Consider the following 18138-nt stretch of genomic DNA (forward strand, 5'->3'; position numbering starts at 1 on the left):
CTGTTAGGTTGCGTTACGTGATCACGAAATTCATCACAAAGTCTAACCCATGGGAGACCCGGATTCGATTCCTGGCGGAGCTCATGTGGTTCGGATTCCATGTTAATCAGTAGGTCCACATCTCATACAGCCTCGCTGCTGAAAGGGACGCTAAACTGAAATCAAATCAAATCAAAGTCCAATCCACTATTCCACTATTCAGTCGTAATTGAGTTATTTATAATTATTATTTAATCATAATCATCTTATATATATATATATATAATCTTAAAATCTTAAATCTATTTTGTGATTCCAGACGTCAATTCGACAACGTCAAGCGAGTATTTAAGACTGTAGAAGAAATACCAGGATTTGTGGTGCAAAATATTCAGGCAAATTTTCTTCTTTCAGAGGATTTAGCCAAGTAAGTAATAATTGTGTTAGTGAGTAGAAAGGATGTTATTAAGTTCGAAATAAGTAAGAGAAATAATATTCCCTGTGTGAAATTTAAGAGCTGTTTTAATTGTATTAAATGATGGATAGAGGAATAAACTTCTTTGAAGCTTCCTTGAACTAAGTGTGGTTGAATCGAAAGCCAAACCAGAATGGAGCAGTGCAGAACACTCTTCGTAAAAACTTCAAAACCACACACGAAGAATGTACAAGATTTTAGAGAAAGTGCAAGGGAGTTCGTATATCAGAATACTATTAGATTACAATATAATGCTTTACAAAAGAGCCAATACTAACAGAACCATTCCTAAATCATTCATTTTAGATGATTCTACTGTTAAGGCTCTAAAAAATTCTTCATGCATGGTTTATAGCTTGCCAAAAATTCATAAAACCGATGTCCCTGTCGGACCTAATATCTCAGGACAACGTCATCCTACGTACTAAATGGTTAGTCAGTTTCTTCAAGGATTTGAATATTCCTCTTAGAAACTGTGTGAAGAATAGATGTGAAATGAAACTACAAATTTGTGACTTAACCAATACCAATCATACGAAAATGGGTTAATAGATGTAGTCGATATTTATTCATCCATTCCTTTGCAATTGGGGTTTGAATCTGTAACTGCCACTTTGTAACAGCAAGAATCATAGTTCCTTAGAGGTGAACGAAATACTGAGGCTCCTTGAATGTTGTTTCCACTATCACCTTTACTGGCTAATCTGGTACTTTATATGTTCAAAAGTAAGATACTGAAAGAACAGATATTAGGCACTGTTCGCTATTATAGGTTCGTTGGGTACTTTTTTAAAGATAATACACAATTTGATTTTATATTGGAGGAATTGAATAATATCCATAGCAATTTGAGATTTACGGTAGAAAATGAGAAGGAAAGCAAAGTCATTTATCTTAATGTAGGGAGATACAACAGTAAGTTCGTTACTATTGTCCATCGTAAACCGACTGCGAACACGCAATATATTCATTATAAATCTACTCATTCAGCAAAGATTAAAGCAAAATTTGGAAGAATTTCTTTTGTACGTGCCATTTGACTTACCACTTTGAATTAGACGTACAGATAGAGAATAATCATTTATTGAAGTTTCGCAACATGAATGTGTATCCAGTTCCATTATTAATAAAGAGGCATAACCAAGTTAGAAGGGTTTAACTTTTCAACAGAGCTGAAACCGAAACCAGAGGCCCAAAATGGATTGGACTACCTACTTTTCCCAGGTTGATAACAGCATTGAGGAAAATTTTTACATGGCACGGATTCCGTGTTGCTTTGAAACGCATCAGAACTTTAGAGAAAAACATCACCCAATTTAAAAATTATTGTACTGATCCCAATGGAAATTCGGGTATCTATGAAGAAAGAAGAAGAAGAAAAAGCAGTTGTCACAGGACTTACATAAGCAAGACTTAAGAAAAAACCCTCAAGGTTCGTGTTAAGGAATACGTTAGAGGTGCTAAAGAAAAAAAATCCGATGTCAGATTTGTCAAACCATTTAAAAGAAACTCAACATCGGATAGAAGATTTAAAAATTGTATTTAGGGATAAAAGTGAAGTAAAAGCGCAGTAGCGTGTTTGAAAATTTGTTTGTTCGTTAAATAATAATATAATAATAATAATAATAATAACAGGAGGTGGTTAAGTGATAAATAGGAAGCAGGACTTACAAAATTTGCACAGCATTGGCATATAATAATAATAATAATATCAAGGCGAATTTGGCAACCTTTCACTAAGGAACAAAAATTATGCGCGGGTCATTCCACGTCAGTTCAACCAAGACTTTTAACCCACTATCTCAGATTTGGATTAAATTAGGTAGTGCTATAAAACTTTTTATGCTGATTACAAGTGTGTAAATTCTATTGCAATAGCATCAGTGGTTCAGAAGTTATTGCATTTCAAAAATGAGAAGAAAATCCATTTTTAACAGTCACGACATGATATTTTCCCGGTTTGTAGGAACACTAAAACAATTATATTTCGGTCCCTATTAATGCCAGTAACACTTTGAGGAAAAAAAACTGGAACGCCATTTTGTAAACTTCAGACTTAATTTCTCAAAATCCCCATCATGGATTTCAACGAATTTGTTTTTGTTTGAAAGCTTATTACATCTAGTTTCACATATACAAAAATTGTGATAAGCCATCCAAGCACTGAGGAGATATCCCAGTCAGTGTTGTCAACTGATTGAGAAATAAACTTGAAATGAAATGAAATTTTGAGTTTTACGTCCCACGGTTATGCCGGTTAGGCTAAAGGAGACGGTGATAATGAGTAATGAATGAAATGGTGGAATGAAGAAAGTGGCAGGAAACGGGAGAACCCCGAGAAAACCCACGCATGAAATAAACTTTTTCCAATAATTTTCATACGATTTAACGTCCCCCTTCGCCCAAAAAAAATATTGGTATAAGCACTCTTCAGTATCCTGGAAATACGCCTGTAAGCATTACCACTCCTCCCAAGCAACCCAGTTATCAGGGTTGCCTGTCACAGCGTTAGACGTATTTGTGCCCACACTTTGCATTATTACGTGCGACATTACAAATATACGAAATCGTGTGGACCAAATACCCCTAATTACTGAACTACCAATTTCGTAAAAACATAATATAAATATGTTCAATTAATATAGAACACTGTTCGACACCGTACTAACCTGTACGTAGGGCTCAAAACCCGTATTCACTCTGCTCTCATTTCCAAACAATAGCGAAATTCACCTTTTTCTTTCTTTCTTTGAAAATGTACATGGCACTAGAAAAAATACTACATGTTCAACGCTCTAATTCTTTCCGAAAGTCAGAGTTAGTGAATGCATTTGAAGATCTTCCAAATATTGCTTACCCCGCACAACGGAGGGCGTATCAGCTAGTATATCTATAACAAGTAAAGTTTTATGCTGCTGTTCTAATGTAGTATAGTTATTGTTAGAATTAAGGAAACTATTGTATCCCAATGTGATTCCCCGTTTAATTATGCCTATTCAACACAAAAGTTACTGTACTCTTTCAGATATGTCACATGACGTACCAACAGTCTTTCAAACACAGAAACTGATAATGTTGGATTTAAAACAAAATTTTCCTCGCGTAACAAAAGTGGAATATTTCACTGATGAGTGTGGAGCCCAATATAAAAACTGCAAAGCCTTCTTTCTTAAATCTTCACTTCCACGCAAGTGATTTCCATGGTATGGCGGCAAAATGGTCTTGGAAAGTCCCCGTGCGATAGAATTGGTGGGGCTTGTAACCGGGTTGTGACAAAAGCAAGCCTTCAGAGACCATTGTCTGATCAAATAAATACATGTGCCCTTATGTTTCATTTCTGTGAAGAAAACATCATTATCACCATGTTTTCTTTGTGTACAAAGAAGAAATGGCTGTTGTTCATGCCACACTTCAACAAAGATTTCTGAGAGCAAAAACTATTCCGGGAACATGTGCAATGCATTGTTTTCAAAAATCTGGTCCATTAAAATTGGAGCGAAGCAAAAAGGTCCGGATGAAGATTTTAGTGAGTGAATAGTGATGAAGGTGATGTCTCATTTTCTACATCCCCATGATTCATCTCCCTAATACTTTTGGTTGAAAATGATTCCTGTTGTGTTCCGTTTACTCACATCTTATGTAAAGTTGATATAACAACCTCTACTGGCGGAACATATCAGTTATCTCCAAAGTATCTGCAAGTAGTTACTTCAATGTGGGAAACGTTTACAAAAAATACTTGATGTTAATATGTAATTACAGCAAAACAAAAGATTTATTTTATGTGCCATAACATGTAGACATATAATACTATCAAGCTTTATTATATTTGCTTCTTTGGTAGTTATTCTCATTAACATTTAAAAATGCTAATGCCCATTTAGTATTCAGATTATTGTACTTTTCTCCTTACCTGTAAATTTTCGAAATTCCCTATTTCTCCTCCGTGCTTGGATGGCCCATTACAATATTTGTATAGTGAAAATAGATGTAATAAGGTTACTGCAAACTGGCACAGAAACGTCTAAGGCTATGACAGGCGTGTCCTGATAACTGGGTTACTTGGGAAGAGTGGTAATGCTCACAGACGTGTTTCTAGGATACTGAAGAGTACTTATACCAATTTTGGGGTGGATATGTTAAATTGTATGGAAGTTATTGGAAAATGTTTATTTCGCAATCAGTTGGCAACACTGACGGATATCTCCTCCGTGCTTGGATGGTCCATCGCAATTTTTGTATAGGGAAACTAGATATAATAAGCGTACTGCAAAATGTGGCACAGATACGTCTTAACGCTGTGACAGGAAAACCTGAAATTTGTTGGCAACCCTGACAACTAGATTGCTTGGGAGGAGTGGTATTGCTCACAGACGTGTTTCTAGGATACTGAAGAGTACTTATACCAATTTTAGGGTGGATATGTTAAATTGTATGGAAGTTATTGGAAAATGTTTATTTCGCAATCAGTTGGCAACACTGACGGATATCTCCTCCGTGCTTGGATGGTCCATCACAAGTTTTGTATATGTGAAATTAGATGTAATAAGCTTTCAAACAAAAACAAATTCATTGAAATCCATGATGGGGATTTTGAGAAATAAAGATTTGAAATTTACAAAATGGCGTTCTAGTTTTTATTTTATTTATTTTTTTTCTTTCTTCAAAAAATGTTACTTTTCAAATGACCTTATAAATTTTCTATCAGTTCTAAGGAAAATTTTCTTGTTTTTAATGGTAAAGAACTTCAAGACAATCTGAATATATATATATATATATATATATATATATATATATATAAAGAATCATGTTTCTGGTATTAATAGGAACCGAAATATGATTGTTTTAGTGTTCTTCCAAACCGGGAAAATATCATGTCGCGACCGTTAAAAATGGATTTTCTTCTCATTTTTGAAATGCAATAACTTCTAAACCGCTGATGCTATTTCAATAAAATTTACATAGTTGCAATTAGCATAAAAAGTTTTATAACACTACCAAATTTCATCCAAATCTGAGATAGTGGGTTAAATTTCCCCAAAATTTTGGTTGAATTGATGTGGAATGACCCGCGCATATTAACCCTGCCATAACATAATTTACATGACTATCATGTAAATATAATGTATGATTTCCACAAAGTTTCTTCTGCACAACTCTACCCTGGTAAGATCGTTCCTTTTATTTTTCCCCTGATGTTTTTATTTATCTGTATTCTGTTTTCATTCTCCGTCACTAAGAACCCAGGAGAGAGTCGGAAGCTCAGAAGTACAAGTGATATCCAGCAATTGCATAAACCTGTAAGAAGAATGTTGGTTAGAATTCATGAGCATGTCATTAGAATTTCTTCCTACCTTCAAAAAGGTCCGCCACATAGTGTGAACTAGTTCAAATACTTACCTTTCTCATCATCTTGAAAATTGATACAAGATGAAAAAAAAAGAGCGGGGACGTACGTATGTTGAGTTAACTTCTACGGTCGGATCTGTAAACAGTTTTGAGTTTTTCTTCTGCTACAATTAACCCTGAAGAAGACTTCAATGCCATTGGAAGTCGAAACTATCAGTTACAGAAAATTAAAACGTAAGTAAATTAGCATATTTTTTTATTTAATATATACTTGTATATGAGCGCGTGCAAAATACATAAAATGTTAAATCCTTTTATGAAGAATTAATTAGTTACTTACCAATAACGTTGTAGTATTTTCGTGGATTAGGGAAATACTGTGCTCATTAATTTTGTTCTATTTTTTTTATTTCAGAAGATATGGCGCTGTGGTATTTATGGGTTGCATGCGTTTTGAAACAAGCAAACGGAAATTGCAGTACTTGACGTTTTCAGATTTCTTCCATTGCGCCCAGGTAATGATGTCTTCATGGACTTCACGAGAAGGAAACTCCGAAACGAATGACACTGACCTTGATCGTGAATTTCTACTTGAATTGCGTGAACTAAGAATTATTCTGGATAAGGAAAAAGAACATAAACAGTAAGTTAGCATAATTATATTCTAAATTTAGGGATATGCATATTATTTGTGTTGGGAAGCAGTTAGACTTAAAAGGAAGGAAATGATCACTATTTCTCTTTTTAAAACGAGTCTTTGAGGTATAAGAAATAGTTACTGTTTGAAATGAGGGCTGGCCATCGACATGTTAGCGTAAAAGATAGTTACTTCATTCACTTATGTAGTAGGTCCAGGTAAATGGCAACGTTGCATTTTCATTTACATTGGGCTGTACATTTCATTTACAACACAAACGGCTCGTCCAATTTAAAAAAAAATCCTTCACTTTAGATTGAAAACATCATATTTGGAGACGGTTTTTCCTCTTACATTTTGTTGTAACTCTGATAACAACAGAGTTATCCTATGTCAGGGGACTGTTGAGACACCCTATAAGAATCATTTGAGCTAATACTCTATACTTCTCATATGTTCCGAATTTCAAGTTTTCCTCTCACTTAAAATGTAATAAATATCTCACTAGTCATAATGTCTCTTTTTCCACTTTACTTCGACAAGTATAAAGTCTTACCCTATACGCGATAGTATAAGCAATAAATAAATAAATAAAGCTACTATTATAAATAGGAATTATAGTAAGCCGGCAAAGTAATATAAATATGGAAAGACAATAAAGTATACGAAAATACGTGCAAATAAGAACAGTAAATTATACATACATACATAAAATTAATGAGAGAGAGAGAGAGAGAGAGAGAGTAAAAAACACAAAATTATAAGGCCTTTCAACGTTATCGATATACCGTTATAAATATACCGCTCAATATTTCTTATTTACAAAACTTATTCTGTTTACAAAACAGACATAATAACAATTAACTTATATAACTAATAGAATTATTAATTAAAGAAATAGCTAGGTTCTATGGAATTTAGTATACTAACCTTCTGGGAGATTAGACATTGCTACTACTACTCGAAAATTTACTAAACATTATTTCTGTTTCTGAAAGATTTACTTAACCTTTTGAAGATGAAGAACGACATCCTCGGTGTCATGACCATGGGGAGATCCTGCAGCAACCTGAAATTGAAAGGAAGGAATTGACTGCAGTAAAATTGTATCAAATACGTTAAATAATGTCATGCATATACTTAACCTAATTCATTTGAAACAATATAGATACATGTGCTAATTGAAATTTTGTTTCAGATCATTCTGTTTTAGTTGAATTTATGTATTCTCTTTCTGCTCATATTGTAATTAAATTTGTAAAACTTTGGTATAATATCGGTTTCAGAATCACATTTCGACCATCACGTTTTTAGTTTCTTTAGAGTCCATAATAATTCATTGATTCGTCTTCCGGGAGAAACACATCTTCCAATCGCTGAACCTTATTTCCTTAACATTGTTATCCAGGTCACTTATCTGGAATGGTGGCCCATATTTGAATAAGATCGTTGTAATGTCTTGTAAGGGAAATTTGAACAAACGTAACGCAAAAAGAAAACCAAACAAATCTGCGATCCCATAAAGAATTCCCTCGATCGCAGGGAAGCAAAGCAAATTGTTATTATTTTATAGTCTTCAGCATAGTAAGAGTTCAGGAGTTTTACTGATTTGGTCCTCTTATCAATTCGTGTAAGTTTTGAGCTGTATGTCATTGAAAAATCCAATAAATGAGCTTGTGGATCCCTGAAATGACCATAATTTATGGTCTTCCATACGTAAAACGTTAGGTGCGTAACACCTGTTGGATTAAAGCTCCGTGACTCCTCGAGTTGCTTCTGGTGGGAGTGTATTTCTCGTCTAATTGCTGGAGAGGATGACCATACAGTTTGACACCAGGAAACCTTCATTTACCAATTTTTTAACATTTCGTACAAAACAAAATTCTTAGCGTTTGCTGTCTCAAAATTTTCAGTATACTGTTTCTTGGTAATTTAATAGTGTGCTGGATAGCGTAGCAAATCCTTTTCATATTTCATGTAGTAAGAACTCCTATGATATTGAAAAAAAATTCTTGTTGAACTGAAGAAAATGAATATAGTGTGTTGCTATGGATATATTAACCATTGTTGCTACTAATATTTTTCTTCGATAACTGTCGACAAAGACATATTGTTGTTTTTCACCATTGGAAAAAATAGAACTTGACACTTTTTGAGCTCGTTGTTATTGTTCAAAGTAATTATGAGAGCCCCCTCGTGGCTAAGCGGTTAGCATACGCGCCTTTGGCGTGGCGTGGAAGCCCCGGATTCGATTTCCGGTGGAACTCGTGTGGTTCGATCCCACATTAAGCTGTAGGTCTACGTCTCAAAAAAGCCTCGCTGCTGAAAGGGCCGCTAAACTCATGTCAGATCAATTCAAATCAAAGTAATTGAGAGTTCAAACGAGGTAAAAAGTTTCAAAACGATGAATTCTCATGCATTACATTTAGAATTACTTGGTTTGAATACTAGCATTAATGGTGCAAGGCTTCTTGGCATTTTTTCTGTTCAGTTATGGAAGGGATCTTTCAAGTAACAATGTAAATCGAATTGTGCCTGTTTTCGAATGTCTACTTTGAGTAAATAAAATCATCTCTTTTTCTTTCTCCCTCGCCTTTTTACTTCTTCCTAGTCTTAGCTCTTCTGTCTTTCCTCCAGCTTTGTTTTTTATTTATTATGATGATTTATTTATTTATTTATTTATTTATTATTTTTACATTGGTTTTTGCCAGTCTGATGTTCGAAAATCCTTAAGGCTTCAGAGTCTGCTTTACTGCTAATATTGGTGTATGTATACTGTTCACAATTTGAAATTGTAACATCTTATCTCCAGTTTTAGTTTAAATGTAAGAAATGTAGATGGACATTCTCTTATTAGATCTCATTTTACAGTTTAGTGTGTCACAAACTGAAACCACAATTATTGGAGAGAGCGTATCAAGAACTAGAAGCAAACTTCAGAGTTTATTCACGGGCATTGATTGGTGTAGCCTGTGGGTTACATCGTGGTCGAGAACTTAAAATGTTCTTTGTGGAGTTAGTAGAAAGGTGTATAGACCCATGGCGCCAAGGTTCATGGTCTCATACGGATCTGAAAAATTTTCTAACAGCATACTCACAAGCTGCTATGGAAATGGATGTCTTCAGGTACATTTTATAGCTCTTAAATTAAAGTATTATTATATTATTATTAATGTATAAAAATATTATAGTTGTATTAAAGTGTAATAATAGTGTTGATATTTCATAATATTTTAGTCTAAAGAACGAATGGATATTTTAGGCATTGAACTTCGTTCCTGAACTATGATGTAATTGAACAATTGACAAATACAGATAAATGATTAGCAAATTATCCTGAGAAAAGGACATTAAATGCTCTTGTTCTTTATATATGGTATAGTCGCCAGCAAAACTTCTATTTGACAGTTACAAATCGAGGAAGAAACTTGACGAATAATTTTCAGTAAACATTAGCATATGTCCATTTATTAGTCTCACAACAAGACACATCTAATGGGAGTTATTATTATTATTATTATTATTATTATTATTATTATTATTATTATTATTATTATTATTATTATTATTATTATTATTATTATTTCTGTCACTGTTCTTTTACATTGAATGCAGAAGCAGTAGGTTTACTCCTCTGCTGCCACTAGGTCCAAACAGGGCTCCCATCATATTGTGTTTACTGTTGACTGATAACGAACGTAATTAGCGATATCGTGTTAGCTAATAAAATATTAAAGCTGCGGCGGTCCTTGAGGGAAGTCGCGTCGACAAAAATTAAAATGTTATCACTACAAGCTAAAGGAAGAAATTTCACTTAATGTTCTAACTCTAATTTAAAGAATAGAAAACCGCCACTGAAACAAACAATATACTAAGTTATTTTATATGATATAATTATCTTTGTCCATATGATTTTTTTAAATATAGTATTTATTGGAACAATAATAACTTATCATATCAGCACAAATTTTACTTTGTTTATAAAATGTAATTATTACAATATCTTTGTCTTTATATCAACAAATATAAAATTGCATTTGCTAAGCCTAATATAAAATTAATTAGAATGATAATTTTACGAGATATTAATTTATTTGGCTTCACAGATTAAATTTTTTTTGTGGATAATAGTGATGAATTATTTTCAACTTTTAAGTGCTTACTATTATTATTTTATGCTTTTTAGCGCTTTTATAAGCTCCTACTTTTTAGCGCTTCTGTTGAAGGTTTTTTAAAAATTAAACCTACGTGTTCATGGGTGCCTAGAAGAGTGATCTCAAATTCGGGATATAAATAAATATTCCAGTTTTGAAGTAATTTTTCTCGTGATTCCGTGGACGGATATATTTGGAAATAATTCCATTGAATTTAGGATTCTTAAATTACTATAAAAAGCGCAATTAGAAATTAATACAAGCGTGGACACCTTTTTCTATTGGCATGATCGTTAGTTCTTTAATGTTTTTGTCAATAATATGGTAAATACATATTAACATAATTTTGTGTACCGTGTTCCTTTTTTATTATTCATTAGTCTCAAAACATTTTTATTGGATATTTCAGTACTTATTATTGTCTGAAAATTGAAATAATTCTGTTATTGATTACAGAGAAGCAGATCTGAAAGCAGCTTGGGAACGCTACATGTGTGTTGTCACGAGTTGCCTCTTAAGAATGTATCATAATTAAACTTCAAAGGAACTTGTAAAAGGATATATTAAAAAAAAAAAAAAGTTCGAAACGACATATGATAAAATACATGTTTAGTGTTCAAATTAACTTTGACGTGAAAGAAAGGCTATAAAAATGACAATTAGTGCGATAAATATTTGAAAGTGATTGCGAAACTAAAGGAAATCACGAAAATCAGAATCAGATGAAGGGAAGATCTGAATACAAGAACTGGTAATACTACTGAGACTTCAAGTAATAATTTCATTTCATCCTTAACAGCAATGAGTTGTCTGAAATAGCTTTTCAGTTATGATGTTGCAAATATGAATTCTGTTACAATACAAAATTGTAATACTAAGAATAAACTGAATCCAGTAATTTGTTGACAGTACGTATTTCCCAAATGTAAAATATTTTATGTATATAGTATTTAAATTATTTATATTATATAATTACATATATGTATGTAACTTTTCTAGTCTTGTATTGAAGACCATACTGTACATAAAAGTAATAAAATAAATGAGTAAAAAATGAAATTGTTCAGTTACAAGTGTATAGAAGGAGGTGATATTTGTAGCTCATTTTAAAACAATGCCCGTTTTTAAAGTGAAACAATGCCTTGAAATGTCATGTTTAGAAATAGTAAGATGTCAATAATGTTAATTGCACGCCTCTAATCCAAATACATCCGAGATATCATCAGGAGAAGCCAAGGATGAGTTCTAATGTTTCAGTCAAATATACGAGTACAAGTGCAAGAGAGGCAGAATGGGTTAAAAGATGTCCATGCGTCCGAAGATTCGAGATCGGGGTATGTTTCGTGGTGCACGGGACGGCCTCATCACTAGTTGTAAGTTCGGCGAAGTAGGAGTGTTGGATTTGCTTGAGAAGACATCATTTTCGAATATTGAGAAAGTGACATGCTGTTAATGTGTATCGAATGTAGGAAGACTGTGCTAGCGTATACAGTCTATGCCGAAAGATACCCCAACAGACGAAATTATTCGTTAACCTCTTTAACCAGCCGAGAGCACTAACCTCACCCGCCATGCCAGTCACTGGTTTATTTCTCGTACGACGACAGCTATTATATTTTCAGTTTTCTGTAGTTGGTTAAAGAACTTCACGACTAATTGTTTTATTTGTTTACGTCTATTTGGGTATCTCTCTCATCGTACACTGTTAGCGACATCACGTATGCTCCTTGCATTCGCCACACATTAACAACATTCGAAAATACATCTTCTCTACCAAACCCACACGTCCTACTTTGCTAAATTCTCACAAAACTACGAAATATCATGTAGTATGAAATATACACCCGACTCCCGAATCACAGCAGGGACAACATTGTTTGATCCATTCTGCCTGTCTCGTACTTGACTATTGAACGGGGCATTAGCACTTGTCCTCGGTTTCTTTCAACAATATGTCTTCATATATTTGAACTAGATGCAAGCCATAAACATATAGTCGAATTATATTTGATAGTCTAATATTTGATAGACTACTATACATATATATATAGTCGAAGTATTAATAGGTAATACAAATATACAGGGTACGTCAAAATAAGTGTTACTAGATAATATCTCGCGAACCATACATCAAATAAGAAAAATGTTGAAAGAGTCAATGTACAATACAGAGGGGCCTAAAAAATGAGTCAAACACGAGGTTCCCCCCACCCCCCATTTCGGGGGAAGGGGGTGTACGTGAAATTTTCAAATGAGAAAATAGGTCGAGTAATACCTCGTTCTAAAGAGCTTTGAAAATTGAACAATTTTTGTAGGAAACAATTTTTGATATGGGGCACCGTTTTCAAGATGGTCCCCAAAAATGGTCCTGTATCAGATAAAATTTCCAGTACTTATAAATCAGAAACGGCTGAGTAGAAAACGATGAAACAAAAAAGGAAAAAGCCATAAGCAACGTGGAATGATATTGTTGCGGTGTCCCTAGGGCCCCCATCATTTGGCCTCGGGACCAACTTGAAAATTTCAAATGGGAATATACGTTGAGTGATGCCTTGTTTGATAGATCGTGGAAAGCCAAACAGCTTAGTACAAAATTTGTTTTGATTTTGGGCAAGCCTGTTTGTTTCAAAATGGCCGTCGAAAATTGTTCCATATTCAGATACAAAGCGGAGTGTTCAAATTAAGTGTTACACGCCAATATCTCGCGAACTATGCATCAAATAAAAAAGTGTTAAGAGTCAATGTACAATACAGACGGCCTAAAATATGGGTTAAACACGAGGTTCCCACCCCCCCATTTTGGAGGGAGGGCTGTACGTGGAATTTTCAAATGGCAACATAGGGTGAGTTATACCTACTTTGATAGATCGTGAAATATCAAACAGCTTAGTACAAAGTTAGGATCTCATGTAATCAGCGGGGATCAATGGGGAACTATTTTTAGCAGCCATTTTGAAACAGGCTTGTCCTAAATCAAAACAAATTTTGTACTAAGCTGTTTGGTTTTCCACGATCTATCAAACAAGGTATCACTCAACCTCTATCTATCTATTAAAATGCTACAATAGCAATAGAAGCGCCTCAGCTCCAAACTCTAACTTTTAATTTCAAATCTTTGATTTACGGTTATTTGTGATTTCATGTTTAACAAACACAAATATTTTAAAGTATGTGTACTTTAAATAAATTCTTTAAATAGATATTTTTTCATAAAGTTTAGTTTTTTAAAATTATTGTTCAAAGCCTTTGTATTTTAATAAGTCTTCTCCAAAATTAATGCAAATGAATTGTGTTGCCATCTTTGGAGTCCTTTTAAACTATATGTTTGTGGCCAATCATTTTGACAATGAGATCTCGGAAACTACAGGTTCTAGAAAGATGACGTTTTCACTGATCGATTGCAAATTACATGTAGATTGTCCAGTTCTAATTGAATATTTAAAACACATGGGCACTATTTCTTTATTACATTTTTACAGGTACACTAGGAGTGTTGAAATTGAAGAAAGGAAAAAAAAAGCATCACACCCTACGCTTTATACATTCCAATGCCACATTGTTATATATAAGGGTTGTATATGTCTCAGGCGTTTGTTTCATGGCCAAATAGTAAGGAAAAAGGAAGGATAACCATTTCTCCAGTCTAAGATGAATCTTTATTTTTGGAGTGTTTTGCCCAATGAACACCATATATAACTGACATTGTAATTAATTGTGTATGTAATGTATTTGCTCATTACATACTGCACGCAAGAAAGAAAACATTGGTCATACATGAATTAGAAACTCCAACCGGAAATAGGCTCAAATCTTGCAAACGGTGCGAGATATTGAGAAAAAGCCGAAAAAAAATCTCCCTTTTATGATACCCCTTGGCTTTTTTTTTTTTTAATCAATACGTCTTTCACTTGTGTCTGTAAAGGAACATGTACAGATGATGTGAGGAATGAGAAGATTTATGCTCATATGCGAATAATGCGCTGTGTAGAGAGCGCAGGTTCAGCTAGTTCCCGTTTGAAATTTCCAAGTTGGTCTCGGGGCCCTGGGGACACCATGACAACACTATTCCACGTTACCTATGGCTTTTTTATATTTTGTTTCATCGTTTTCTACTCATCCGTTTCTGATTTATAAGTACTGGAAATTTTATCTGATACAGGACCATTTTGGGGGCCCATCTTTAAAACGGTGCCCCATATCAAAAATTGTTTCCTACAAAAATTGTTTAATTTTCCAAATTCTTTCGAACGAGGTATCACTTGACCTATGCTCCCACTTGAAAATTTCACGTACACCCCCTTCCCCTGAAATGGGGGGCGGGGGAACCTCGTGTTTGACTCCCATCTGTATTGTACATTGACTCTTAATATTTTTCTTATTTGATGTATAGTTCGCGAGATATTGGCTTGTAACACTTATTTTGACTCATCCTGCATATATGCGTACTGAAACTAGTATTAGGAAAATTGATAAAATGGATAAATAATTAAGCATTATGACTTAATGTTATTTATTCGTGAAGTACTCCAGTCAGATCCTGCTTAAGAACCCTAGTTGCGAGTGGACCTGGAAAGGGTCACATCATGACCAATCTGTACAAATATTAGTAAAATCAGATTAGGCTCTCCCTGCTGGTTTAGCGGTTATGTGCGTGCCCCCTATTGGTGCGCGTAGTCCCAAGTTTGATTCCCGGGAGAGCATGAAACATTACATTGTTTCGGATTCCACCTTAAACTATATGTCCACGTCTCATGGTTTCGGTGCAGAGAAGAGATACTTAACTTCAGCAAACATAAACATTGGATTTCTTGGTAATGCAGGATATTTCCGTAAGCTGGAATGAAATTCTACTTACATTGCGTCATACATTTTATAAAACTCGTAAAACTTTGTTTTTCAATATTGCTTCATAACAAATGTTACATATACTGTGGTAAATTGTTAATACAAATTGTTGTTCTTTATCAGGGCTATGTTAGAATCAATAAGTAGGTTAATGTGTGTCTGTCCAATATAAACAGCCTTCCGGACTGAAAAGAAAAATCGATAGAAAGTACGTACGGACTATCAAAAGAGGAAACGTCGGGATTTATTGGTGAAAATGTCATATTAGAAAGGCGCAGTGTTAAAAAAATAATAATAATAAAATAAAAACGCAAGTTAAATGAGCAGTTCGACTTAGAAATGCATTCGTTACAAATTATTTCCATTTGTAGAGTTGAAAATTCCAAAAGGAATGGGGTTTATTTGATCGCGATACGTTCAGTCCTTAGCGAGTAACAGAGGAGAAAAGATTTTGTGATGACGTCATACTTGGGCAAGCTGTGTGAGCAGGCTTCCATACACACAGTGCCAAGCATTTCGTTTGAGTGGTGCGGTGGCACGCTCTAAAGTGCGAATTCCTTTTCCAAAACTGATTGCGAAGACTTAGTAATGTCATCTGCATGTAGAAAATAATATCTGATGGTGGGCTACACAAAAGTTTTTATATTATAAAACGTAGTTTTCCTACAAAGCATAAGTTCGGCATTTCACGAAAGGAACTAAAAGTTTCGAAACCAATACCATATAAATAGATGGCGGAAGAGATTGCTACAACACCTAAGTACCGTTTCTTTAATATGGTTCCGATTCCCAAACATAAGTATGTTCATTTTCATCTTTTGTTGCAATTTTTAATGATGAACCTATATTTTTGTGCTTCAAGGTATGTACAGGAGCGTAGCATATGAGGCAAAAATTAAATAACATCTTTAAAGTTTGCCAGGATATGAGAAATACTTTAGCAGTTAAATTTGTTTTATTCGCATTGTCCTCTGCGGAACAACTCTCGTCACCCGTTTCATCGTCATTGTCACTTGATACAGGAAAAAATTAAACGATGAATCAATGTCCTACGGAACACTGTTTTTGTCACTGATTCCTTCTACAAGCCGGCATATTTCACTCTCCAATTCACATTGTATAGCAATTGTATTTGCATTTATTTCTAAAACAATACCTTCAAAATCATGAGTGACACCGTCGCTATTAACCTCTAATGTCTCGTTTTCACTACAACCGTCAATTGCTTCTTGTACGATATTTTACGTAGTTAACGGGACACACATCGGCGCTTGTTCAATGGCTCGGATTGTAAACCTTTGAATAATATACTTGGAACAGCATTCTTTCTCAGTTTGCGGGTAAATGATTATTCTGATTAGCTTTTCTTTCAGTAAACATAGCTGCTCGAAGTCGGACTCGTCAAGATGTTTGGAACAAACACGAGTGTTTTTATTTGGATCAAAACTTTTGCTATTGATATTCTTGAGCCATAATTTATATCGATCTGGTAATTTCTCACGATTTGGGAACGTAAAAAAGATACTTTATGTCCCTTGGCTTTAACCGCACGAGAATTACAATCGAAAACTCAGCACACACTGTACTAACACGTGTTTTCTACTTCGCACTAGTGCTTCTTTCAGAAAAAATTGTTCCCGGAGGATACATTTAATATTCGGAGGGGCACATATAATTTTCACACGGTACTTTTCTATTTATTATTATATTATAGACGTATTATTTAGGTCTCCTCCGAGTGGAGGGCGACACTCAGAGCTCCGACCCAAAAACATGTATAGAATAAACACTGCTTCGCACAACACTACATAATCACTGCTCTCCCTCTCTATATATATTTTTAATACTAATGCTGTAGGGAAAACAACTAACAAAAACGTCCCTCAAGAATTCAAGACAAAGCAAGGCTCCTAACGAACCTTAAACAATCGATTTAAAATCCACTGCACTAGGTTTATGAACTGCGTACAAGTGAGTAGTTTCTGACTCACACTGAATTCCTTGCTAGCCCACGTGTGACGTCAGCATTTGCGATTCATCAAAAACAAACGCCTATAAAAGCTGAACGAGACGGCCTATCAAGATTTTAAAAAATACGTGTCTTATTTTCTTGAAAAAATCTTTCTATTGCACCAAACTTATTTTTAACTCAAACTGCCCCTTTAATGTGTCACGGCAAAGATAACGTGGTACAGGGAAGAACTTAGTTGAAATAAAACTTTCATGGACAAAAAAGTTCGTCTGTATATTAAACAAAGAAGTAGAAGAGAATGTGATAACAGAGCAGATAAACAAAATATTCAAAAATTTACTTTCAGTCGTGTACGCTGAAAGTCATGATTCGGCTGCTTTTCAATTCCATTAAGTAAGAAGAACAAGACATGACATTTTCAATGCGTGATCGACTCAAGAGATTCTGAAGCTTGGCTTTCATAGGCAAAGTTTTATAAGAACTGGACAGTTTCGTACACAAAGAAACAAGGTATTTTTTCACACACCTTCATATTTCCTGAAGACACGTATAATGCATTAATATCTGCAATATTTGAAAAACTGCTCAGTTTTTCTTCTAGAAGTAAAGAAAACGACCTTTTTCTTGCCTGTCTTTGGTCACACATTTCCTGGTGAGCAACAGAACAAATCTCTTGTGCAGGCATAATGAACGTAAATTATATTTTTCGAGAGTTTGAGCTAACATA

The 18138-nt window shown here is 34.3% G+C and overlaps 1 protein-coding gene across 2 annotated transcripts in view; it reads left to right on the plus strand.

Moving 5' to 3' along the window:
* The window catches only part of Fibp (acidic fibroblast growth factor intracellular-binding protein), a 32454-nt gene extending 20780 nt beyond the window's left edge, over positions 1–11674 (plus strand). The window contains exons 5-8 of one of the 2 annotated variants that reach the window (XM_081728106.1): positions 299–406; positions 6219–6446; positions 9312–9566; positions 11051–11669. In XM_081728106.1, coding sequence (XP_081584232.1) covers positions 299–406; positions 6219–6446; positions 9312–9566; positions 11051–11129 — 670 coding nt within the window. In that variant the 3' untranslated portion in view covers positions 11130–11669. Of the gene's footprint in view, positions 1–298; positions 407–6218; positions 6447–9311; positions 9567–11050 lie in introns of both variants that reach the window. The other variant, XM_081728107.1, reaches the window with a different exon arrangement.
* The last annotated feature ends 6464 nt before the right edge of the window (positions 11675–18138 follow it).

This window comes from Thermobia domestica, chromosome 10 (assembly GCF_964235325.1).
Source record: "Thermobia domestica chromosome 10, izTheDome1.hap1.1, whole genome shotgun sequence".
In the NCBI taxonomy this organism is placed as follows: Eukaryota; Metazoa; Arthropoda; class Insecta; order Zygentoma; family Lepismatidae; genus Thermobia; species Thermobia domestica.